General features: G+C 39.5%; 1 protein-coding gene across 10 annotated transcripts in view; it reads right to left on the reverse strand.

Annotated features, from left to right (window-relative positions):
• The window catches only part of elavl4 (ELAV like neuron-specific RNA binding protein 4), an 86,522-nt gene that overhangs the window by 35,690 nt on the left and 24,513 nt on the right, over positions 1-26,319 (reverse strand). For 6 of the 10 annotated variants that reach the window (XM_073063036.1, XM_073063030.1, XM_073063038.1 and 3 more), the window contains exons 3-4: positions 8,616-8,719; positions 2,072-2,225 (exon numbers count right to left, since the gene is read on the reverse strand). In XM_073063036.1, coding sequence (XP_072919137.1) covers positions 2,072-2,225; positions 8,616-8,719 — 258 coding nt within the window. Of the gene's footprint in view, positions 1-2,071; positions 2,226-8,615; positions 8,720-11,063; positions 11,082-26,319 lie in introns of all 10 variants that reach the window. The other 4 variants (XM_073063033.1, XM_073063029.1, XM_073063032.1 and 1 more) reach the window with 1 other exon arrangement.

Below are 26,319 nucleotides of genomic sequence, written 5' to 3' on the forward strand. Positions count from 1 at the left end.
CGAGAATGAGTTATTAACAGTGAATTTTTTCTAGTAAGTCTGTGTGAGTATGAGTGTGTGTGCGAGTTAATACATATGTGTATATACAGTATGCATACATAAAAATACTTGTGTGTATGTACATGTGTAATTGCGTATGTACTGTATATATAGTGTATCACCATCATTACAACCATCAAATGGCTTTCATAATTAAATTAATGAATTGACTGATGTAGGAAGGAACGAATGAACAAGTCCAAACGCGTAAGAAACTCGTACGAGGTCGCGCCAATGCTGCTTTTTGCAGTAGCTTTCGGTTCTTGGTGGTGTGAAGGTGTGTACATTGCGTCATCTCTTTTAAACGGTGTATCTGTCTTTGTATGCTGTAGAAACGAATCGGCATTGTTTTATTTATTTATTATTATTATTTTAATATCACTTAATGTTCTTTTTTTTTTACAATTTCTTAGTAATTTCTTCCTCAGAACTTTAACAGTCCTTTGGTTCTTTTATTTTTCTCTTTCATGAATGCCATGTTCTTTGGAAGCTTGTTTAAACCAAGTTAATGGTCTTTCAGGCTTCCTCCAGGTGAATAGGAGTTCACTTTTTGAATAATAAGAATTATATATCACCACAGGGGGCATCAGGATTTTAGAGGTGATTAGGTGGGGCATGGCCAAAAAAAGGTTGGGAACCACTGCTCTAGCATTTTATGCGTGTTGCTTGGATTTCCAGCATTTGCAGATTTTCTTATCCTTGTTGTCCAGTGTAATGAGTCCTACTGGCCTAAACAAATGTTGAAGTTTGGGATTTAAAAAAAGCATAATTTCTACCGGATCTGTTTGTCAAATACACAGAACACTGAACCATGGACAATGCTCTAGACTTGCAGGCTTTTTTTTTTGTTGATAATTAATTGGACCTACAGTAGGGCTTGCATTTCATGAAAACACAAAGAGACTGCAAATGCTAGAATCTACAGCAACCAATAAACTGCTAGCAAAATACAGCATATCAATTAGCATCTGGGGGAGGAAAGAAATTAGAGTCATAGACAAATACAATAAGTCCATGCTAACTAAAAACATGGCTTTTGATCCTAATGCAGTTTCAAACTGAACCACTGACAATTCCTTTCTTCCTACAGATGCTGATCAACCTACTATTTTCCTCAATCAGATTGTGTGTTACTAGCATTTTACGTATGTCAAAAATGTGTATTTACTTACTGAGTGGTGGGGCAGAATATGTACTGTAAATAAGTCTTCAGTCATACTTAGGACATACTACATAGGCTCAAACTGTAAAAAAATTATCAATTTAAACTCGCCATTTTTTCATTCTGAATGGAGGATACTGACATCCAGTACTGGTTCCCCACAAGAGTGTGTAGAGTCTTGAGTACCAGGAAGTTGGGGGTGGGTTGGCTTCTGAGATCAGAAAGGGCATTTCTAATATTATGATGATCTCAAAGACCAAGAGTGGTCAGATAAATGCATGTCACTTTGGTGAGTAGATACCTCTTCTCCCTCATCCACTTGGAAGTACGTCTCAATAAAAATAGCAAGGAGGAATGACTTAGCTGTAATGTTTAATTTTTTTCTGATGAGATTCGACATACTGAATAGTCAGCTATGCTGATTAACAGGACCTAACCAAATATGACACTCACTGAAAAAGTAAGAATGAATTCAAAACAACCAGCAAAGCATAACAAATGATACATCATGCCATTTTTGATGGATATACTGAAATTTTACGATAAAAGATTGCAGATGCTGGGGCTGGAGCTAGAAAAAAGCTGCTGGAGGAACTCTGTGGGTCAGGCAGCATGTGTGGACGAAAACAGAATCAGACATCAATCCTGACATAAACTCTCCACCTGAAACACCGACTGTCTCTTTGCCTTCATTGATACTACCTGATTCTCTGAGTTCTCCCAGCAACTTGTTTTTTTTTTGCTGCAGTAAAATATAAAAACTTCTGTTGCACTCAAAACACAATTGAAACTTTCACCACTTGAAATGTTTGCATGGTTAAAAAGATGGTGATTCTCATTTGAAAATAAAGTAGGATCATTGGCACTTACCAGTGACTTGGTCAACTAAAATTCTGGAAGTGATGATTCGGCCGTATTGTGAAAACATCTGCTCTAATTCTTTTTGAGTCATGGATTTAGGAAGGCCACTAACATATAGATTAGCATCACGGATTGATGCAGAGCTTGGACGAGCATAGGAAACCTAGAGAAAAGACAAAAGCAATAAATTTCGATCTGCCATAAAAAACTGGATGCACTGATTCAAAAGTAGTTCCATCATATTAATTTGTATCATTTTTGTGGGCTAACATATCTATCCACTTACAAAAATAGTAAATTCATAATGTCAATCTTATTTAGGACTCCATACAGATGTTTTATAAATAAATGGCTATCCATATCAAAAATAAAAAAATAAAACTTGCTTTTTGAAAGCAGAAATAGTTATAAATTATATTTAAACTGAGCTCTATATGAAAGTAAAAAGGTAAAATCTTTTGTTTAGGTGATAGTCACTTTTTAGGCTACAGCAACCCCTTAAACTTCAAGTGGAAGGCTTGGCTCAGTACTTAATTTGTCTGAGGTGTAGTAAATCATCATTAAACATTTGATATACATTGGAGAAACCTGCAGCAAAGGCACAAATCAGCTTTGGCCTCTGGTACATTTAATGCATATAAAAAAGATATGATTATCTCTAAACTGGATTTCATCCACTTTTGGTGTACTGTATTTTGCCTTCATATCCATCAGGTGCTAAACCAAAACAAAATTCACAAATTAGGACATGTACTTGCTTTAAAATAAATAATAATTCTGATTTTCTCCACTTAAGAAACATCAAAATCTAATCTGAGCAATTAAGGATACAGCTAGTGTAACCCTCAGAAAATGACTTGTGGGATATGCTTTTAAAGCTAACGCTCTATGACAGTCGCAGATGGGAGATGATGGAAAATGAAGAGTAGTGAATCACAGATATCAAGATAGCACTTCCCTTAAGGATGACTGGGTCCCATCCTTCGGCCAATAGCAGATTTGGGGTTATAAATCCTGGTATTTGTAATATTTCAATTTGTGCTTTGGACTGATGATAATCAAATTTTCATACCTTTCCATTGTACCATCATATAAAAAGGGGTCCCGTCTATGCTTTCTTATAAATTTAAATATGATAATCAGGTCTCCCCTTAGCCTCCTATGCTCTAGGGAGAACACCACAAGTTTTTCCAAATCTTCCTTGTAGCTCAAACTCTCTAATCCAGGCAGCATCCTGGTAAATCTCTTCTGCACCTATCCACAGTCTTCACAACCTTCCTATAATGGGGTGAGTAGAACTGCATGCAATACTCCAAGTTTGTTTTGACTGAAGTTTTGCATAACTGCAATGTGATTTCCTTACACTCCTACTCAATATCCCTACCATTGAAGGCAAGCATGCCATAAGCCTCAAACATTAAAACATAGAAAACCTACAGCACAATACAGGCCTTTCAGCCCACAAAGCTGTGCCGAACATGTACTTACTTTAGAAATTACCTCGGGTTACCCATAGCCCTCTATTTTTCTAAGTTCCATGTACCTATCCAGGAGCATCTTAAAAGACCCTATCGTTTCTATCTCCACCACAGTCGCCGGCAGCCCATTCCATGCACTCACCTCTCTCTGCGTAAAAAACTTACCCCTGACATCCCCTCTGTACCTACTTCCAAGCACCTTAAAACTGCGCCCTCTCATGTTAGCCATTTGAGCCCTGGGAAAAAGCCTTTGACTATCCACAATATCAATGCCTCTTATTATCTTATACACCTCTATCAGGTCACCTCTCATCCTCCGCAGCTCCAAGGAGAAAAGGCCAAGTTCACTCAACCTATTCTCATAAGGCATGCTCTGCAATCCAAGCAACATCCTTGTAAATCCCTCTGCACCCTTTCTATAGTTTACACATCCTTTCTGTACTGAGGCGACTAGAACTGAGCACATTACTCCAAGTGGGGTCTGACCAGGGTCTTATACAGCTGTAACATTACCTCTAGGTTCCTGAACTCAATCCCTTGGTTGATGAAGGCCAATGCACCGTATGCCTTCTTAACCACACAGTCAACCTGCGCAGCAGCTTTGAGGGTCCTATGGACTCAGACCCCAAGATTCCTTTGAACTTCCACACTGTCTAGAGTCTTACCATTAATACTATATTCTGCCATCATATTTGACCTAACAAATTGAAGCACCTCATACATATCTGGGTTGAACTCCATAAAAAGAACTCCTTCTTTACCATCTTATTCACTTGGGCAATCACTTTCAGTAGATTATGAACTTTCTACCTCAATGCTATAAAGGGGTCCACCTTTAAATGCATACTTTTCTCCTTCATTTGATCTTCTGAAGAGCAACACCTCATATTTGCCTAGATTAAACTCCATCTGCCATTTAATGTCCATATCTGTAAGTGACCTATATCCCATGGTTTTCTTTGGTAGTCCTTTACACTGTCCACAACTCCACCAGTTTTGGTGTCATCCACAAACTTGATAACCCACCCATCTACATTTTCATCCAAATCATTGTTATATATCACAAACAGAGGTTCCAGCATGAATCTCTGCAGAAGACCTCCAGGCAGCATAACAACCTTAGCTCCTTGTCTTTCTTGGGTAAGCCAGTTCTGAATGTAAACTCTGAATTCACCTTAAACTCCATGCATCTTTATCATCTGAGGAGTCTTATCAAATGCCATAAAGACTACATAGATAATGTCCACTGCTTTACCCTCAAAACATTTCTTTCTCACTTGCTCAACAAACTTGTTTGTAAAGCATAACCTGTTTGCACAAAGTCAAGCTAACCGTTCCTAAGTAGGCCAGGCTTTTCGAAATATACATGAATCCTCTCCCCCACTGTCCTCTCCAATTGTTTTCCTAACATTAAGGTGGATTATCCCTATTTGCTATTTTGAATAAAGGCATAACATTTGCTACTTACCAGGCCTCACCTGTTGCTAGTCAAGATCTATGCCAAAGCCCCAGCAATCATCTTACTTCCTTCTTTCAACATTCTGGGAATATAGGCCAACAGAGCATGGGGACCTATCCACCTTAATGCTTTTCAGAAGGCAGCACTACTTCCTCCTTAATTTCAAACTGGCCCAATACATTAACATTCCCTCCAAATCAATCTCCTTGGTAAATACTGAAATAAAATACTTATTTAATACCTCAGCCACTTGTGCTGACTCCAAGCACAAACTCCCTCCTTTATCCTTGAGTAAAACTACCTGCTCTTTAGTTATTCTCATTTTCTTAATACAAGACCATAAAGTATAGGAGCAGAATTAGGCTATTTGGCCCACCAAGTCTGCTCACCAATTTCGTCATGGCTGGTCCATTTTCTTCTCTGAGCCCTAATCTTCTGCCTTCTCCCCATATCCCTTCATGCCCTGACTAATCAAGAATCTATCAACCTCACCTTAAATATACCCAATGACCTGACCTCCACAGCTGCATATGGCTATGAATTCCAGATTCACCATTCTCTGGCGAAAGAAATTCCTCCTCATCTCCATTCTATAAGGACCCCCCCCCCCCGCCCCTCTATTCTGAAGCTGTGCCCTCTGGTCTTGGACCCTCCCACCATAGAAAACATCCTCTCCACATCCACTCTATCAAAGGCTTTCATCATTCGATAGGTTTCAATGAGGATACCCCTCATTCTTCTGAATTCTAGTCACTATAGGCCCAGAGTCATCAAACACAATGTATTGTGTAACGATTTGATCTGTATGAATAGCATGCGAAACAGAATTTTTACTGTATCTTGGTGTAAGACCAGAAGACATTGGAGCAGAATTAGGCCATTTGGTCCATGGAGCCTGTTCCTCCATTTCATCATGGATTATCCAATTTTTCCCTCAACCCCAATCTCCCGCCTTCTCCCCTATCCCTTCATGCCTTGGCCAGTCAGGAATCTATCAATCTCACCTTAAACATACACAACGACTTGACCCCCACAGCTGCAAATCTCTGGTGAAAGAAATTCCTCCTCATTTCCATTCTAAAAGGGCACCCTCTATTCTGAGGCTGTGTCCTCTGATCCCTCACCATAGGAAACATCTTCTTCACATCCACTCTATCAAGGCTTTTCAACATTCGATAAGTTTCAATGAGTTCACCCCTCATTCTTCTGAATTCTGGTGAGCAGAGGCCCAGAGCCATCAAAAGCTTCTTGTATGACAAGCCTTTCAATCCCAGTATCATTTTCATGAACGTCCTTTGAACACTCTCCAATGTCAGCACATCCTTTCTTAGATAAGGAGCCAAAGTTGCTCACAATATTCTGTGAGGTCTCATCAATGCTTTATAAAGCCTCATCATTACATCCTTGTTTGTCTTGGGATTTACCTTGATCCTGCACATTAAGGGTTTTTCATGGCCACTTTGATCTTCCTAGTTGCCTGGTTGAGAATTTACCTGCGAAGACTAAGTCTAATTTTACCTATGTAACTTTACGTATGCTTCCTTTATTTTCTGGCTGAATTTTGAATCTTTGAGGTCATCAAGCATTCTGACTGGCAGCATCATTGTCTGGTACGGGGGGGGGGGGGGTTGCTATTGCACAGGATTAAAGTAAGCTGCAGAGAATTGTAAAATCAGTCAGCTCCATCATTGGTACTAGCCTCCATAGTATGCAAGAAATCTTCAAGGAATGGTGCGGCAGAAAAGCGACTTCCATCATCAAGGACCCCCACCACCCAGGGCATGCCCTCTTCTCATTGTTATCATCAGGAAGGAGGTACAGAAGGTTGAACACACTCAGGGATTCAGAAACTGCTTCTTCCCCTCTGTCATCTGATTTCTAAATGGACATTGAACCCTTGAACATCACCTCACTACTTTAAAATTTGTTTTTGCACTACTTACCTTAATTTAACTGTTTAATATACAAATGTATACTTACTGTAATACAGTTTTTTTTCTATATTTATCATGTATTGCATTGTACTGCTGCTGCAAAGTTCACAAATATCACAACATATGCCAGTGATATTAAACCCGATTCTGATCAGCTGGTCTTTAATTAATTCCCACTGGAAATTAAAGTTCTCCACTATGACAACCCTGTTATTTCTGCACCTTCCCATAATGTGTCTACAGATCTATTCCTCTATACTATAATCCTATCAGTGTAATTGCACCTAACTTGTTTTAAGCTCCACCCTAAATTGCCTCTGTGAATGAGCCCTTTTTATATCTTCTGAGCACTGCTGTGACATTCTCCACTATCAGCGGAGCTGCCACTCCACCTCCTTTACCCCTCTCTCTATCACATCTAAAACAACAAAACCCAGGAACATTGAGCTACCAGTCCTGTCCCTCATGCAACCAGGTCTCTCGAATGGTGCTAAGATCTTATCATAATGAGCAACACACACAAAATGCCAGAGGAACTCAACAAGTCAGGCAGTATCTATGGAGGGGAATGAATAGTTGATGGTTCTCTCCTCCTTCCCTTTCTTCCATGGCACCTCCCACTGGTTCCCAACCTCCTTCCCTTTCTTCCATGATACTTCCTACTGGTTCTCAACTTCCTTTCCTTTCTTTCATGGTCCACTGACCTCTCCTATTATATTCCTTCTGCTTCAGCCCTTTACCTCTTCCACTTATCCCTTCCCAGCTTACTTCATCACCTGCCTGCTTGAAGGTATTCTTCCACCCCCCCCACTTCCACTTTCTGCTCCTTTCATTTCTAGTCTTGATGTTATGTTTCTCCCCAGCATAAATGTTGCCTGAGTTGGCGAGTTCCTCCAGCATTTTGTGTGTATGTTGCTCAATATTTTCAGCATATGGACAATCCCTTGTGTTCATTGTAGCATAATGTTCTAATGAATGGTCTTAATTGTTAACTGGTTCTCCCTCTCGTTTCAGATACTGCCTGATCTGCTGAGTAATGGAAATCTCAATCTCCGATCCCTCAATTTGACTATTGACCTGTCATTTCTAAACTCAAATCCCCACTAGACTGACCATATTCTAGTTCAATTCCATCTGCCCTTCCTTGGGCACTAAAACAGGCCTAATTGGGAAAATGGAGGATAGTCACAGATGGATCTCAAGATGGAGACAACTTCAGGGAGTGTGTTTGGATTTCTAACCATAAGCTGAAGAAAATCACTGAGCAAAGATCAGATAGTGAAAATGTCTTAAGTAGATGCATTTTTTAACTAAGCAGATATTAATTTAAAAAACAGACTGGAGACTGCATTGCTCAAATCAATTGTATCAGGCAATAAAAAAAGCCTGAGATTAAGAAATCTGAAGAACAGCTCTCTGTGCACATCACTTGCTGTAGGAGTTTCTGACCTTAGATGACAGCATTATGTGGGTGGTATTGATTCAGTTGCCTGTTATACATTACTTACAACTTTTATTTCTACTGAGGTGTATAATATGAGTTGAATCAATACCAGCCATTTCATTTTGCAACCCCAAGTTAAAATTATCCTGTGTGATTTGATATTAGGCAAGGCATGCTGTTCTTCTGCTTAATCAAAAATGTACTTGAAAAATCAATGGTTAGAAAACTTGCTTCTTACCTTTATGGTTTTGGTCTGAAGTCTAAGTCCATTTAAAGTGTTAATTGCTTTTTCTGCATCCTTTGGATCGACATAGTTCACGAAACCATATCCTAAACTTTGTCCTATTTAAGAGGAATTGTAGATGGCCGAGCGTTAGTTTCTGAAAAATTAAGTGTTAAAACACTGCAATTCATCAAGAACAAATTTTGCTCTCTGAAAGGAGTGAAACATTAAAATAATGTGCTTCCTACCATCATCCTGAACCCCAACTATGAACCTCCTGTTAACTGTGATCAAATCAGGACCAACTTCGTACTGACTGACAAAACTAATGTAAAAGTCAAAGGACCTAAGAATTTCTTTATAGTTATGAATATTATTTCATGGAATCAAAACTAAAATTGTATCAAAATATCCAATACATCAATAGTATTAATTAAGATAAAGTTAAAGACTAAAACTCTTTAAAAGTCAAAACATATAGAAATCCTTAGATCATCAAATAATAATTTAGTTTATTGATAATTTTAGAACAGATACATCATGTTTGTACCATAAGAAACAGGAATAGAAAAGTTAACAGATTGAATTTTAACAGGCTGTTAAAATTTAAATGGGTGATACTAATCCTGAAATTGCTGGGTTTACTGGCCTACTCAACTTCTTATTTGCACATCCTGAGCAGTATCATTTTGTACATGGACATAAGATTGCTATGGTATGAGTAGGACCACAATGCATATTATTGGTGTGTTTGCTTCTTGCAGTATTAGACAAAGCATAAAAGGCTCAAATAAAAGCACAGAGGAGCTGGCACAGCTTGAAGTCTGACTGATATTGAACCGGCTTAAGAGCCAGAGGGTATGCATCCCACTGACAATACAATGATATCTACAATTCAAAACTCATGGTTTCATTTCATTATAGGTGGCTGAACATCCTGCAAGTAAAATTATTAAATTATATTGCATCAAAGAAGACTCAGTGTCTAATCATGCCTGTGATGCTATAACAGAGCTAATGACTTGGACATGCTACCTGGCTCTTTTTCCATCAATCTTCCTGCACAAGTAAATATATAATAGTCTTCTGAAATTAGAACTTAATGCATTACATGAAAAATCTTTTCCTTTGTTCTTTTGGAAGTTCTCTTAAATTAAATTGACCTTGTTATCATATTCAGCTCATTAACACAAAGCTGTATAGAAACATTGTTTTGTCTAGCAATGCACAAAATTGTGCTCTCTATTCACAAACTTCTGGCTGGGTAAATCAACTTCTAACAAGTTTTTAAGGTTTTCAAAGCCCTGTGGTAATACAAACATTTAGATTTTAACATATATGAATCAGCTTTTGTATCATGCTTAAAAAACCCAAGTACTGAGAAATCATAAATCAAATATTGAAGAAGCATTTTGGATAGCTGTAAACTGGAACTAATTTCTAATTTGTTATTTAGCATTCTATATATAAAGCGCCATATTTTGAGTGATGTTTGATACAAAAGTTTGCAGCTATATAGGACCCTGGTCAGAACCCACTTGGAGTACCATGCTCAGTTCTGGTTGCCTCACTACAGGAAGGATGTGGAAACCATAGAAAGGGTGTAGAGGAGATTTACAAGGATGTTGCCTGGACTGGGGAGCATGCCTTATGAGAATAGGTTGAGTGAACTCAGCCTTTTCGCTTTGGAGCGACGGAGGATGAGAGGTGACCTGATAAAGGTGTATAAGATGATGAGAAGCATTGATCTTGTGGATAGCTAGAGGCTTTTTCCCAGAGCTGAAGTAGCTAGCACAAGAGGGCACAGTTTTTAGGTGCTTGCAAGTAGGTACAGAGGAGGTGTCAGGGGTTAAAAAAAAATTTTAAACGCAGAGAGTGGTGAGTGCGTGGAATGGGCTGTCAGCAACAGTGGTGGAGGCGGATACAATAGGGTCTTTTAAGAGGCTCCTGGATAGGTACATGGCGCTTAGAAAAATAGAGGGCTATGGGTAACCCTAGGTAATTTCTAAGGTAAGGACATGTTTGGCACAGCATTGTGGGCCGAAGGGCCTGCACTGTGCTGTAGGTTTTCTATATTTCTATTCTAAAATACTACTGGATTACTATAGGTACAAGCCATCTATAAGTTTTGCTCCCAATTCAATATTTTATGTACACTATATTATTAAGATTGTTTCACGTCTTATCAGATGACTGATGAATTATGACACTATGCATGGTAAAGGACTCATGCAAAGAAAATAGCCAAATCCTAGTTGCCATTTATAATTGTAATACTGGATTTATTAATTCAGTACTAACTAACAAAAATTGTTGCAAGATTTTTCAACAAATCAATTTTAGTTATTTATAGTGAAATGTTATGTCAAACATATTATGGTTATAGTGAATAGACAGTAATTGAATAATTATGTAGTATTTAGAATTCCAAAAACAGTTTTGAAATACATTTTCCAAACCTACCAGCTCTTTTTGTATCATCTGTAGTCAGTACCAATGAAATGCATGGAGACAGAAACAGGAAGTAAAACAGAGCAGATTTACTTGTAACAACTGTCTAAGTTTTTAAAGAATGAAGGTTCAGACGTTACCTAATATTGAGCTTTTCAACACTTTTAATATGTTAGAGAAATTCTTTGTGAATAATTTCCAAAACATGTACAGATATTAAAACCTAATTTTACTTCTTCCTTGTCAGAAGTTAACATGCTGATATAGCATGCAATTAGGAAGACAAATGTTATGTTGGCCTTTACTGCAAGAGTATGTGAGCAGATGAGATAATTATTCCAGCTTTATAGGGCTATGACTCAAACTATGTATGGGATATTGTGAAGTATTCTAGTCTCCCTACCTAAAGAAGGACAATCTTGCAATTGATGGTGCAGTGAAGATTCACCTGATAGCTTTCTGGAATGGTAGATTTATCATATGAACACATGTTAAACAGACTGGGTCTCTATTGAGCTTAAAACATTAAATACATGTTCATATTGAAACATTTATTCATCATCTTTGCTTTATACGTGCAGTGCATTCTTAAAATAGTGCGGGAGATTTTTAAGCTTTTTTTATGCATAACATGACATTTCCTCCTTGTATGTTGCAAAGGCAGATTCAAGTAAAGATGTCAAAAAAAAACTCCATGTACAGTGGTAAAATGTAAAAAAAGTCATTAGTGGGGATAATTGGGTAGCTCTTAAATTGTTAGCATAGCCATATTAGACTACATGATCTCTGTTTGCTGTATGATTTTATGTCCACTAACATCCGGTGGTTGCAGTGTGTATTTAAAAGCTACAGGAAGTACTGCAGCTATGTAATGCTATGTAAATTTTCCACTTCAAGGTTCTATCACCAGAATGAAAATTTAACTAATAGTGAACTTATAAATGTACATGCATTTCCATTATGGTAAACATATGTATAGTGATAGGGCAATATACAAAACCCACGTAGAAAAAAAAGGCATACAATTCAATACCACTAAGAAATACACAAACCATTAAAATTGGAAACTTTGAGCATAGGTCCATGCTTTAAAGTAAGCATTTTACAAGAGTTATTTCATAGTTTCATATAGCATGGAAAATTTATATGCTGTACGTATTATGTAACAAAACTGTTCAAGATTAAAACACATTAAATTGGTGCAGGTAAGTGTTTAAAGGAAATAATAGGGTGTAATAACATGCGCTTCTTATTTTCACATTTTACAGAGAAGGATAAGAAAAGAAATAGGAGCAGGAGTAGGCCATCCGGCTCGCCAAGCCTACTGTCAATCAATATGATCATGGACTCAGCTCTATCTACCTGCCTTTTCCCTGTAACCTTTAATTCATCTGCTATGCAAAAATATTTCTAGCTGTGTCTTAAATATATATTTAATGAGGTAGCACCTACTGCTTCCCTGGGCAGAGAACCCTGGGAAGATTTACTTCTCTCTAGGAAAAACAGGTTCTCCTCATTCCATTCCTAAATCTATTCCCCCGAATCTTGAGGCATTATCCCCAGTTCTAGTTTCACAAATGAGTAATGACAATCAATATTTTAAGTTGTTATTAAATAGAATAATCTTACATCTAATGATTTTAGGAGAAACAAAAACTGATAAATATTCAAATCAATTTTATTAACCCTTGAGAATGAAATGATTAAAACAATGAACAAGGATTACCTTCAAAAATTAAATGCTTTGATCAGTATTTGTTTTAACTCTAGTACTTACCAACAAAATAGACAATAATGGTGAACTTCTTCTAAGGTTAATGCAACATTTTTATTTTCCATTTAGCTACATTTCAAATATATGCAATATAGAATCATCAAGCTACATATTATTGTAATGAAAGTATGCTAAAATCATACTGTGCAGTATACAACAAATGCTTTGGGACTTTTGTCATGGCTATAAACTAATAACATCTGACTTTCAAATTCACACATAAAGCCCAAACTCACCCACACGATTAAAGAGTATGACGTCCCACCATCGCTGGAGCTCTTAAATTCCAAATTTCAACTGAAACTATTGCTAGATATAATGGGCTCACCCGATCTGAAGGGTGCTAGAACCAACCTCACCTTACTTGACATTGTTGAGACAGAGTTGGGAGGGAGAAATAGCCCTGCCAAAAGGAGCCCAAAGAAAAAATGCTGAGGAAGCTGGCACAGTGTGGCATCAGGCCTGAATTCATTGTCGTTTTCTTAAGTGGACAGTCGAACAATGGAGCAGAGAAGGTTTATACTTTTAAGGGGTGATTGAACAGTATCTTTCCTTCTGTTTGGGGCATGCTTCCTTGGGCATGCCTGCACTGTTTCCTGATTTTGTATCTGAAGCACGACAGCTGCAGTGATGTTAAACATCTGTCATCCATGTGCAGGTGTGTCACTTACATCTGCAGTACAATTCACAACCACTTGAGCTAAAGCTGACTGCATTCAATGTCTGACTGTATATTTTAATTGAGTATATAAAGTGCTTGGCAATTGAATTCTAGGTTGATTCACAACAAAATTTTCAGACATAATTCACGCTAACGTTTTATGCTAAAGTTTGTGCTATAAGAAAGCAGCAGGATGACTGTGCTGACCTAGATGGCATGTATAAAGTAACACATACAAAATGCTGGAGGAGCTCAGCAGGTCAGGTAGCATCTATGGAAATGAATAAGGAGTCAACATTTTGAATCCAGAGCAAACCTTTCTCACGATACAAATGGAAATAAAACTGAGTACTGACCTCATCAAGAATAATATTGGTGGTAACTAGGGAAGTTAATAGTATGTTGTATTTTTTTTAAAACACAAGGATTTGAGTGCAAGAGTTGGGACTTGTTCCAATTATTTAGGGCTCTGGTGTGACTACACTTGGAACATTGAATCTATTTACTTAAGGAAGAATCTATTTGTGATTGAGGGAGTCCAAGGAGGCTTCAACAAATTGATACCTGGGTTAGCAGGTGTTTCATACAAGGAGAGATAAAGCAGATTGGGCTTTGATGAAGGAATAGAGTATTGGTGCAGCAAAATGACATCAGGATAAAAGATCAGCCCCAATCTTAACGTTTGGTAAAGCAGGCAGAATGGGCTGAAGGACCTTCTCCTGCTTCTGTATCTTGTGTTCTATTGATGCTAGTGTCAGTAAACTCTAAAAGTTTTATCTGACTTTTAACATTTTTAGGTGACTTCTATCTTGTCAGTTAATTGTGTTACCTGTCTACACTTCTTGCTGCCTTGGTAAAGCAGTCAACATAATCAAAGACTCATCCCACCCTGAACATCATTGCTTCACCACCTTCCCATCACACAGAAGATACAAAGGCCTGAAAGTATATAGTACTATGTTCAAGGACGGGTTTTATCCCACTGGTATAAGACTACTGGGTGGACCTTATATACGATACGATGGACTCCTGACTCACACTCTACCTTGTCCTGGCCTAGCACATTACTGTCTACCTGCTCTGCATTTTCTCTGCAACTACAGCACTTTATTCTGCATTCTCACGTTGTTTTTCTGATACTACTTTTGTTCCTTAGCCGGTGGTGGGGGTGGGGGGGAGGGGGTGGATAGGCTCCCACTCCCTATTAAATGCTCCCAATCTTCACATGTGGCTGAGCTGTGGAACCATTTCTACTGACAGAAGAAGGGGCAAAGATGGGTCATTGTCGCCTTAAAACCAGTCACTCCAGGCTGATGGGGCTCACTAGCCATGGTTGGCAGTTTACCTAGAAGAAAAATTCTGATCTCAATCTTCCACTGTCTTGCGGCTATACCATTCATGGGGAAGGACCTGGGAGTAAAGTCCGAGGAAAAATCTGGAGCTAGAGTCCCTAAGGCAGTCCAACGTTGAGTTCAATGATGACTGGAACTCTTGTGACGTGTTAGTGCCAAACTGTACGTTCTCTGCCGTTCCTTTGGATTTATCAGCTGCATGAAGAGTGGGAGCCTGCTGCATAAGAAACAGACTGTTCTCCATATCGTACTACCCTGGTTTGCGGTATAAAACATAAGACAGCTAAGAAGAACATCCATGATCAACCCTGATCAACGGAGTGCCTCCCTGTAACCTACTTTCCTTAAGCTGCCTAGTGAAGTGATCTGTAGAAGTGGCATGCAAAGCAAAGATTTTCACTGTACCTCCAGTACATGCGATAAATATAAACCGATTTACCAGTTTATCCTGTTTCCATGGATAATCTCGTCAATCTTCAATATAATTGCTACTCTACCAATTCAGTAATTGATCACATATTGCTCACTTTGCACATTTCTTTATAGCTATGCGTTCACTGGTGCATCCATCAATTCTTCGCATAACTAATTAGAGGCCTGCTTGAGTCCTCTCAGTCTTTAAATTGGATTGGGTTTTGCCTCTTCTTATTATAGAAATATTAAAACAGTTTCATCTTGTTAAGATGAGCACTAAAGACCAAGCACACACTTAGCCCATCATACTCTTGGCAGCCATAAATGGACTTTTTAGGTTAATCCTGCTTCCCAGCTCTTGGTCCATAGCTACATTGGTTATGGCAACACAGAAGCTCCTCCAGCAGCTTTCTAAGAACACAAGTAAATCTATTGTCAGAAATCTGATTCACTTTTAAAGTTCAAAGTAATTTTGTTAGCATATACAACCCTGAGCTTTATTTAAATCTTTGCTTGTGAAGTCTTCAATGCTTCTACACAGATCTTAAAATCTTATACAAAATGGAGAACTCAAATACACTGCACTGAAAACAGACAACACAATCATACAAGGGTTCAGTTTATGTGGTTAGTGGTCAGCAAATGCCTTGAGTTTGGATTATTGTTCTTCATATAGTTGATCTTCAGAAGTGTTTCCAGTGTCATGTGTTGTAAAGATACTGATAAGAGATGCCAATGATCCACTCTTGTTAGTATAAATTAATAGTTGGTTAACAATTCAGGATGATGCATTCGAAGTTTGTAGATGTGGTAAAGATGTGGTGACGAATAACTCTTTGGGTCTGAGGAATTCTTAATTATCTTCTGAAATGTAACAATATAGACTTCCCTTCAGATCTTGGGTAAACAATCTGACTCCAAGCAGGTACTGAATACTCTCAGCAGTCAGTCCTTTTTATAATTGTTCCAGTAACAGGTATTTGTTACTGTAGTGCAATAAGATGATAAGAAACACCCATGGGAAATGCATTACAAACACAAGAGGTTCTGCAGATGCTGGAAATCCAGAGTAATACACACAAACTGGTGAAGGAACTCAGCAGATTAGTCAAATTCTTCACTCTAACCCCCTTCTTACCTCTTCTCACCCTGGCTTCACCTCCTTCTCTTTGTTCCGGGGCCACTCTCCTCTCCTATCAGATTCCTTCTTCTCCAGCCCTTTAACTTTGCTAGCTGTCAACTCCCAGCTTTTCACTTCATCCCACCCCCTCCCTCACCCACCTGGCTTTATCTATCACCTTCTTTCCCTCCCTCTATCTTCTTATTCTGGCATCATCCCCCTTCATTTCTTGTTGTGATGAAGGGTCTCGGCCCAAAATGTCATCTGTTTATTCATTTCCATAGACGGTGCCTGACCTGCTGAGTTCCTCCAGCATTTTGTGTATACTGCTCTGGTAAATATGTTATTAAGGATCGTTTGTGCTAAGAGGCCAATTTCTATTCTACATTCCTATTTGCCTTTGAGGTTAAATGAGGAGTTCGCAACTACCAATTAAGTAATCATGACACGGAAGCTCTGACAATGTTGCATTGGGATGAATGAGTCAGTACACAGGAATGGAAAAATATTAAGATTGTGTATAATCAGAGATCATCTTACATGTTTAATAGTATGGCTGACAGCTGCTCTTGCTCTTCTGAGCCAGTAAGCATCGTATTAGCAAAATGGCCCCTTTCTATGCCTTAATGAAGCTACAATTCAAGAGAACAGGCCCAATAACTATCATAGCTCTATAAATTCTGAGACAGTCCTTTTACTGAAAACGTAACACAAATCTCAAATGAAGAGAAGAGTAGTATCTTTGATGCTGATTCAATTAACCAATCATTGTTATTTTCTGAGCAGCGCTGGAACTGGAAATATTTCTTAAATCAAGAAAGAGTGTCACAGATTGATGTTTCCTTGAGGGAAACATTTCCCTTAGCAGTCGCTCACCTTGTTTGGCAACCTAGGCACAAACTGATGTTATTTTATTCAACCGTATGCCACACGTATACTTTGAAGGAATATTGAATATCAATTATGAACTTAAATTATTAGAAAATCTGAAGCCAATTACAGAAGTCTCCTTCTAATCTTCAATGAAATAAGTTAGCACAGACTGGGAGTTAAACTTTGCAAAATTTGTTCTGAGTAACTCAAGTTCAAGCTGGTCTTCACCGAATGAACTTAGAATTGCAAACAATGACCTGAAATAGCAGGAAGCAAATGAAACGCCAGAGCTTATTAAGAGTTATTCTGTAAAGAAATTTTCAAAGTTATCTAACCAGTACTTTGCAGTAGCTGCAAAATACTCAGAACTATGGTTCCTGGAAGATTCAACTGTATTTAATGATGTATCAAAGTGCTATGGTACAGAGGAGAATATTCACCATTCTAAGTCAACACTCCCTTCTTTGGAAGCATTCCTGCCCTTCATCCTTCCCCTTTACAGGGATGGGAAATTCCAAATGTTATAGTGTAATTATTTCCTTTAGACCACTGGTCCACGGCCCAGTGGTTGCGGACCACTGCTTTAGACTATCAAACAATAAAATCAAAATTTTCTACAGATATAGCTAATAAACCGAGAGAGAAAAAAAGGCATTTAGACCAGATGTTTAAAAATTAATTCCTTAAAAACTCTTCCGAAGACACCTACGTAAATATGGGATTTTGCCCTTTTTGGTGAATTAAATAGGCTGCTTTTCATATTAGTGCCCAACTGGTTCTCATGCAGAAATGAGCACTAAATAGAATTATGGTAGTGCAGAAGTTGTTATTTCTACTTGACATCATTGTCCATTCCCTCATAAACAACATCCCGGAAATCATACTGGCTATCAACTGACACGGATCTGATGGATGTTTATTGTGGTAATCACATACTTTAGAGCAGATCTCAACATTCAACTACATAAAGAATATCTACTAGGCCTAAGAGGATGCCTTAGAGGCCTAAGAGGCCTTCCAATATAACTCGGAGTCCTGCCATGTGCAAAAGTTCACTGATGACACGGCCATAGTGGGGTGTGTCAGGAATGGACAGGAGGAGGAGTATAGGAAACTGATACAGGACTTTGTGATATGGTGCAACTCAAACTACCTGCGTCTCAATATCACCAAGACCAAGGAGATGGTGGTGGACTTTAGGAGATCTAGGCCTCATATGGAGCCAGTGATCATTAATGGAGAATGTGTGGAGCAGGTTAAGACCTACAAGTATCTGGGAGTACAGTTAGACGAGAAGCTAGACTGGACTGCCAACACAGATGCCTTGTGCAGGAAGGCACAGAGTCGACTGTACTTCCTTAGAAGGTTGGCGTCATTCAATGTTTGTAGTGAGATGCTGAAGATGTTCTATAGGTCAGTTGTGGAGAGCGCCCTCTTCTTTGTGGTGGCGTGTTGGGGAGGAAGCATTAAGAAGAGGGACGCCTCACGTCTTAATAAGCTGGTAAGGAAGGCGGGCTCTGTCGTGGGCAAAGTACTGGAGAGTTTAACATTGGTAGCTGAGCGAAGGGCGCTGAGTAGGCTACGGTCAATTATGGATAACTCTGAACATCCTCTACATAGCACCATCCAGAGACAGAGAAGCAGTTTCAGCGACAGGTTACTATCGATGCAATGCTCCTCAGACAGGATGAAGAGGTCAATACTCCCCAATGCCATTAGGCTTTACAATTCTACCGCCAGGACTTAAGAACTTTTTAAAAGCTATTATTAATGCTTTTTGAGATAGTGATTTAGATGCATATCATATTTTTTTACTGAGTTAAGTATTGTATGTAATTAGTTTTGCTACAACAAGTGTATGGGACATTGGAAAAAAAGTTGAATTTCCCCATGGGGATGAATAAAGTATCTATCTATCTATCTATCTATCTATGTGAGAGAAGTTCAGTATAAGTGACATTTAGAGGTATTCTCTATTTATCTGTAGATCCAAAGAGATCAAACTTTCACTCAATCTACTCAAAGGACACAACCGCATTGGTACCTCCACGAACTATCCTAAAGTTTGCTGTGTGACATTAGCATTTTAATGGACAATGGCTGCATCTCTTGATTTGGATGGAAAAAGCTTGATGGCTGGTTCTTGGTTACATCAAAGGCTCCCATATTAACCATATATATTTTGCCTATCACTCTCAACCTCTTAAAAGTTTTGAAATAGGTGAGTCCGTGTTAGTGTTTAATGGAATATACAATAGTTACTATACTGTGGTATAAGAAAGTTCATATTCAAATACAGAAAGCAGAGCTTTTGAAGAGTCACAAGCTGTGATCTGAGTATCACTGATCTGCATTGTATTATTTCATATTCCCTGCTGTAGTAAATTTCATCTGCCATGTGTTCCCATTCTGCAGACCCTATATTTTCCCACACATTATAAGAATTTAATCTTGACCTTCCACAAATTACAATTTGTTGTAATCAATATTTTTAATTTTTTTAGTACTGAACATTCATATTTAATTCATCATAATAAGTTGTCATAACAAAGACAGAGAGCACTATTTTCCACAAACCTCTAAGAAAATAAACAATTACAGCGGAACCCGTGCTATAGTTGTTCGGGTTAAGGAAATTCACTCTTAAAGTATTTGCAAATCAGTACCAAAAAACTTGAGATACAGAACAAAATATAATCTCCCACAGTATTTATGTGAAAGAAAGTAATTAAATTGACACAGAATGTACAGTGTCTCTTGACATGATTTTATGTTATGGAGAATTGCGATACAGCCCATTTTCTAAGAAAGCAATATGCACCAGCCTCCCACTGTAATGTCTATATTACAGTGGTTCTGTTTTCTGTACTTAAGCTAATCCTTTTACTGACTTTTATGTTTCACAATGCTAATTTTTGCTAACCAGCCATTTTTTGTGGAGTGCCTCTGAAAATTGATGTTTTAGATGTCATATACTGCATTCCCTACATCAGACTTCACCTTTTCGTCATTAAAAATTCAAGCAGAATTTGTTTTAAAATGACAATGGCTGTAGAAAAGGATTCCTGGACTCCTGGATACCCTAGGTAATTTCTATAGTAAGTACATGTCCGACACAGCTTTGTGGGCCAAAGGGCCTGTATTGTGCTGTAGGTTTTCTATGTTTCTAATCATCACCAGAGTTAAAATGACTGATCTGTAGTTGTCAGTATTGATTTGGTACTCATTTTTGATAAAGCATGCCTATTTGTCACTTTCCATTCCTATTGACAGCCTCGGGTATCTTTAGAGGAGAGGCTGCCCTCTGGCAATCTCTACCCCCACTCTATCAATACCTTGGGATATAATCAATCTGACCAAGTGACTTACTCATTTTAAACACCGTTAATCTTTCTAATAACTCTTAATAATAAATTTTCATCAATCCTATGAATCTACAACCTTAATTTCTGCTGAGTTTTTGACATCATCCTTTATATTAATTACTGCAGCCTTGTTTTCCACCAGTATACAAAGATGAGTCACTAATCAGACCCGTGTCTTTTCTTACTATTTACAATTCTTTGTAAGATCCAAGTTCCCCTTTTAGTAAACTGCCATTCTCTTCTTTGTATTTTGGCATTGGGAGTCGTCTGTTAGGGAATGCTGTAAACTGGCACACTACAGGCTGCAGAAGTATGTGCTGAGGGATGCACTGCAGCTTGGTGCAACCAATGCAAATTCTAACACAGCTCTGTGGGGAAGGAGCACATCGCAGGGACGTTCTGCTACTGGACAGGGAGGGGCTGAGTCTGATGGTGCAGCCCCTTAATAAAACCGTGTATTGCTCCTAGGGCACACATGCATAGCAATGATGCCATGTTCAAAAACAAATGTTAACACTACTGAATGTATTGACCAAATGGCACTGAGAATGCAAAGAGTTTTGCAGTTTTTCTTTTGTATTTTATGATGAATAAAGTTTAGCTTTGAAATAAAAATAATCTTATTCTCATTTGTGCAGCATATTTGCCTTATTGCCTCTGGTCTCAGTGTATTATACTCAGTCTCAATTATTCAGATGATTGCCAGTCTTTGGTTTCAATTCGCCTTGGTCAGAACATCCTTCATCTCATCGATTTTTAGCCCTCTCCTAATTAAGGTGTTTTACTTCACACGAAAATAAAAAGTGCTGCAATTGCACAAGGTAGGCAGCGTCCATGGAGAGATACAGAGTCAACATTTCTGGTCATTGCCTCTTCATCAAAGCACTGTAATGAATACACATCGACCCTGTTGTTCTCTACACAGGTGCTGTCTGACTTGCAGAGTATTTTCTGCGCAACTGTCGAGTATCTATCATTTTTTGCTCATCATCCTACTTTAGACTTTTTTGTCTTTCTCCATTACCAATCTAAAGATTAGTACACAGAACATAGAACAATACCCTTTGGCCCGTAACGCTGTGCTCAACCAAATGGCCATCTAAACCAATCCCTTATGCCTACCGTTTTCCTTACATTCATGTGCCTATCTAAAAGTCCCTAACACATCTACATCTACTACCAACCCAGGCAGCGCATTCCAGGCACCCACCACTCTGAGTAAAAATCTTGCCCTGAACCTTAAATGCCTGCCAGACCCTCAGATAGAATAAGTCCCTTCGACCACTACCTCTGTGGACAAGCCAGTTCTGAATCCAAGCAGCCAATTTACCATGGATCTCGTGCATCTTGATCTTCTAGATGAGCCTTGGAGATATGGAAAAATTTCTTTAGCCAGAGGGTGGGGAATTTGTGGAATTTGTTACCACAGGCAGTTGTGGAAGACAGGTCATTATGTGCATTTAAGGTGGAGATTGATATATCCTTGATTTGCCATGGCATCAAAGGTTATGGGGAGAAGGGTTATTGACTTTGGAGAAGGTTCAGAGAAGATTCACAAGATTCCAGGAATGAAAGGGTTGCTATATGAGGAACATCTGGCAACTCGAGGCTGTATTCCCTGGAGTTCGGGAGAATGAGGGGGGATCTCAAAGAAACATTTCAAATGTTAAAAGGCCTGAACAGATTAGATATGGCAAAGTTATTTCCCATGGTAAGGGCTTCTAGGACAAGTGGGCATGACTTCAGGATTGAAGGACGTCCTTTTAGAATGGATAAATTACTTTAGTCAGAGGATGGTAAATCTGTAGAATTTGTTGCCATGAGCGGCTATGGAGGCCAAGTCATTGGGTATATTTAAGGCAGAGATAGATAGATTCTTGATTAGCCAGGGCATCAAAGGGTATGGGGTGAAAGCAGGGGAGTGGGGATGACTGGAAGAATTGGATCAGCCCATGATTGAATGGAGGAGCAAACTCGATGGGCTGAATGGCCTACTTCTGCTCCTATATCTTATGGTCTATAAGGCTGTGGAGTGGGGCTGAGGAGAGAAAAAACAGAATCAACCATAATTGAATGGCAGAGCAGACTCAATAGGTCAAAAGGCCTAATTCTGCTCCTATGTCTTATGGTCTCCCATGAGGGACCTCATCTAGCACCTTACTAAAATCCAAGTAGACATCATCTATAGCTCTGCCTTTATCAATCACCTTGTAAACTCGTCAAAAAACTCTTATCAAGTTAGTAAACATGACTTGCCCTGCACAATGCCACATGCTGGTTCTCCCTAATTAGGCCATGGTTTTCTGAATGCTCAAAAATCATGCCCCTAAGAATTCACTCCAATAACTTGCCTACCACCGACATGAGACTCACCTATCTAAAATTTCCAGGATTATCTCTGGATCTCTTCTTGAATAATGGAACATTAGCTCTTCGCTAGTCTGCCGGGACTGTGCTTGTGTCACCAAAATACTGGCCAAGGCCCCGGCAATCTCTTCTCTTGTGTCTCTCAACAATCTACAGTACATCTCATCAGGCCCTGGAGACTTATCCACTTTAATGTTGTTTAAGAGACACAATACTGTGAAATGCCCTAACATATTAATATTCTCGGCACTGATCTCCCTATTGTTGACGTTCTTCTTGGTAAATACTGAAGTAAAATACTCAGTAAGTGCTTCACCCACATTCTCATATTCAAGAAAATTTCCCCCTTAATCCTTGAGTAATCCCACCCTCTAGTTATCCCCTTGCTCCTGATGCACCTATGTGGAGAATTGGGATCCTTTTTAATCCTACTTGCCCAGGACTTTTCATGGTTCCTGGTTTTTCTAGTTCCCTTAAGTTCTTTTCTGGTTTCTTTATAATCTTCAAGGGCTCTGTTTGATTCTAGCTTCCTTTTTTTCCCTTGACTAAATTCATCACCTCCCTCGACACCCAAAGTTCTCTTACCTTGCCATCCCTGTCCTTCCTTCTGACTGGAATTCTTGCCTGTCCTGTACTCTTTGCAGTTGGTCTTTAAACAGCCTCCACGTCAGATATATACTTGCCCAAAAACAGCTGTTCTCAATTAACTCTCTCTAGTCACTGCCAAATGCTCTTGTAATTTGCCCTGCTCCAGCTTAATAATTCTCCCACAAGGTCCAGACTCATCCTTATCTATAGCTAACTTAAAACTTAAGGAGCTGTGGTCGGTCACTGCTCACTCAGTTGCCTGGCTAGGCTCATTAACCAATACTAGATCCAGTAAAGCCGCCCCTCAGCTATATACTGATTTAACAAACCAACCCAACAAACTTTGCCCCATCTTGCACTAAGAACGTTGAGGTCCTCCATGACAATTCTGTCAGTTTTACACCTGTATTTGATCTGTGTGGGTGAGGCGGGTGGGGAGAGGTGGTGCAGGTCAATCCTATCAGAGTCATTGCACCCATCCTATTTCTGAGTTCTGCCCATACAGACTCAGTGGACGAGCTCTCCATTATGTCCCCTCTGAGTGCAGCTGTGATATTGTCGTTGATTAATAGCTCCACCCCTCTTTTACTTCCCTCTTAATCTTTCCCAAAACATTGACACACTGGGGCATTAAGCACCATTCCTGTCCAAGTCTTTGTAATAGGCGCAACATCATAGTTCCCTATACTGATCCATGATCTGAGTTCATCACCTTTACCCATAATACTCCTAGCATTAAAATACACAAACTTCAAATTATCCATCCTATTGTATTAACCACTTTGTTCTTGCCTGTTTTTACTGGCCCTGATATCTACTTTTCTCTTCAGCACTTTTTGTCCTGGTGCTCTGGTTCACACCCACCACAACCCCCTTCTGCTTTGCCAAACTTCCCAAGTAGCACTAGTGAGCCACCTGGCCAGGATATTGGTTCCCCTCCAGTTTACATGCAACCCATCCCTCTGATACAGATCATTCTTGCTCCAGAAGATGTTCCAATGATCCAGAACCTGAAACCCTGCCTCACGCACCAGTTCCTCAGCCACTCATTCACGTGCACTACTTTCCTGCCCTGACTAGCACATGACACTGGGAGTATCTAGAGATGACTGCTTTGTAGGTCCTACTTTTCAGCCTCTTTCCTAACTCCCTATGCTCTCTGCGCAGGACCTCTTCCTCCTTTTTACCCATGTCACTACTGCAATGTGCACCACCTCTGGCTGCTCAGCAACCCCCCCACCCCGAGAATATTCTGCAGCTGCTCCGAGACACCCTAGCACTTGGAAGGTTACACATCGTCTTTTTTTGTGGCAAAGAATCTTTTGTCTGTTCCCCTAACTACTGAGTCTCCTATTACTATCGCTTTGCCTGACTTTAGCCTTCCCTGCCACAATGTCACTGGCCTGGCTGCTGCTACTGTGCCCTGATAGGTCACCCCCCACCCTCTCTCCACTGTCCCCAGCTGTACAGGCAATGGTCAGACGAGAACCCTGCACTGACTGCCGACTCCCCTTACTTCTCCTGGTGTTACTCATCTATTACTTGAAGCCTGCACTCTGGGTGTGACCACCTCAGTAAAAGTTTCATCTATGAGATTTTCAGCATCCCAAACGGTCCTGAGTACTTCCAGTTCCTTGACCTTGTCAGCCAGGAAGCTGACATTGGCTGCACTTACTGTGCATGTAGTCATCATGGAGACTGTTAGGTACCCTCAAATTCCACATCTCACAGGAGAATTCCAATGTCTTGACCATTCTGCCAACACTGAACTAAGGACTGAGGATTTACAGACAATAAAAGCTTACTTGTTATTACCTGTGGCTTCTCTCTGTAATCTTTGAGTTTTGCTCTTACCTAGACTACTTACTAAGCCTCTTCTTCCTGAGCTTCTTATACCTTTGGCTCTAACTTCTCAAGCCCAAGTTTCAACAGTCAAAAACAAATGATAACAAATGACTCAGCACCCTTAGCCCCTGCCTGTTCTGCCTGGCCCACTTGCATAATGGCCGCTCCGCTTACTCTTCTTATTGGCTCAAATAAAACTCACTCCTGACGACACTTGTCCTTTTCAAATAATTCAGATTTATCACATGTACATCGAAGCATTGTTTATGTTAACAACCAACAGCGCCAAAGATATGCCGGGGCAACCTGCAAGTGTCACCACACATTCTGGCACAAACAAAGCATTCCCATGATGCTGGCGGAACAACAAAGAATACAACAAAACAACAACAAGAACAAGTCCCTTTCCTCTCTCCCACCCTGTACACATGTACGGTGCTTCAACTCCAGGGCAGACCTCCAGTCTTCAGATATCAGGCTTCGACTTTCAATCGACCTTCAGGACTTGATCTTCAGTATCGACACCTGGAGTAGACGATGACAGGACCCTGAACTCCAAATCTGAACTCTGGGCACATCAACACATTGTCTCTGGTGTTTTCTGCTCCCAGTGACATCCAATCTTGGGATTCACCGACCTGGAACAGTCTGACATCCACAGATATCCTTTGTCACCTATCCACATAGTTGCTTAGAGTGTTGAGCAGAGGCCTGGACTCTGGACATCCTTCATCCCATGTTCACACTGTTGGCCTCTGAGTGCAGAGTGGAGGCCTGGATTCTAGATGTCATTCATCATCTATCCACATCACTGAAATTCTATATGATGATTACCATTCAAGCATGAACTAAGTACTATCTAATTGAATTTAACTACTCTATTTCCATTTTTGCAAATATCAGTATCAT

Source organism: Hemitrygon akajei, chromosome 12 (assembly GCF_048418815.1).
Source record: "Hemitrygon akajei chromosome 12, sHemAka1.3, whole genome shotgun sequence".
NCBI lineage: Eukaryota > Metazoa > Chordata > Chondrichthyes > Myliobatiformes > Dasyatidae > Hemitrygon > Hemitrygon akajei.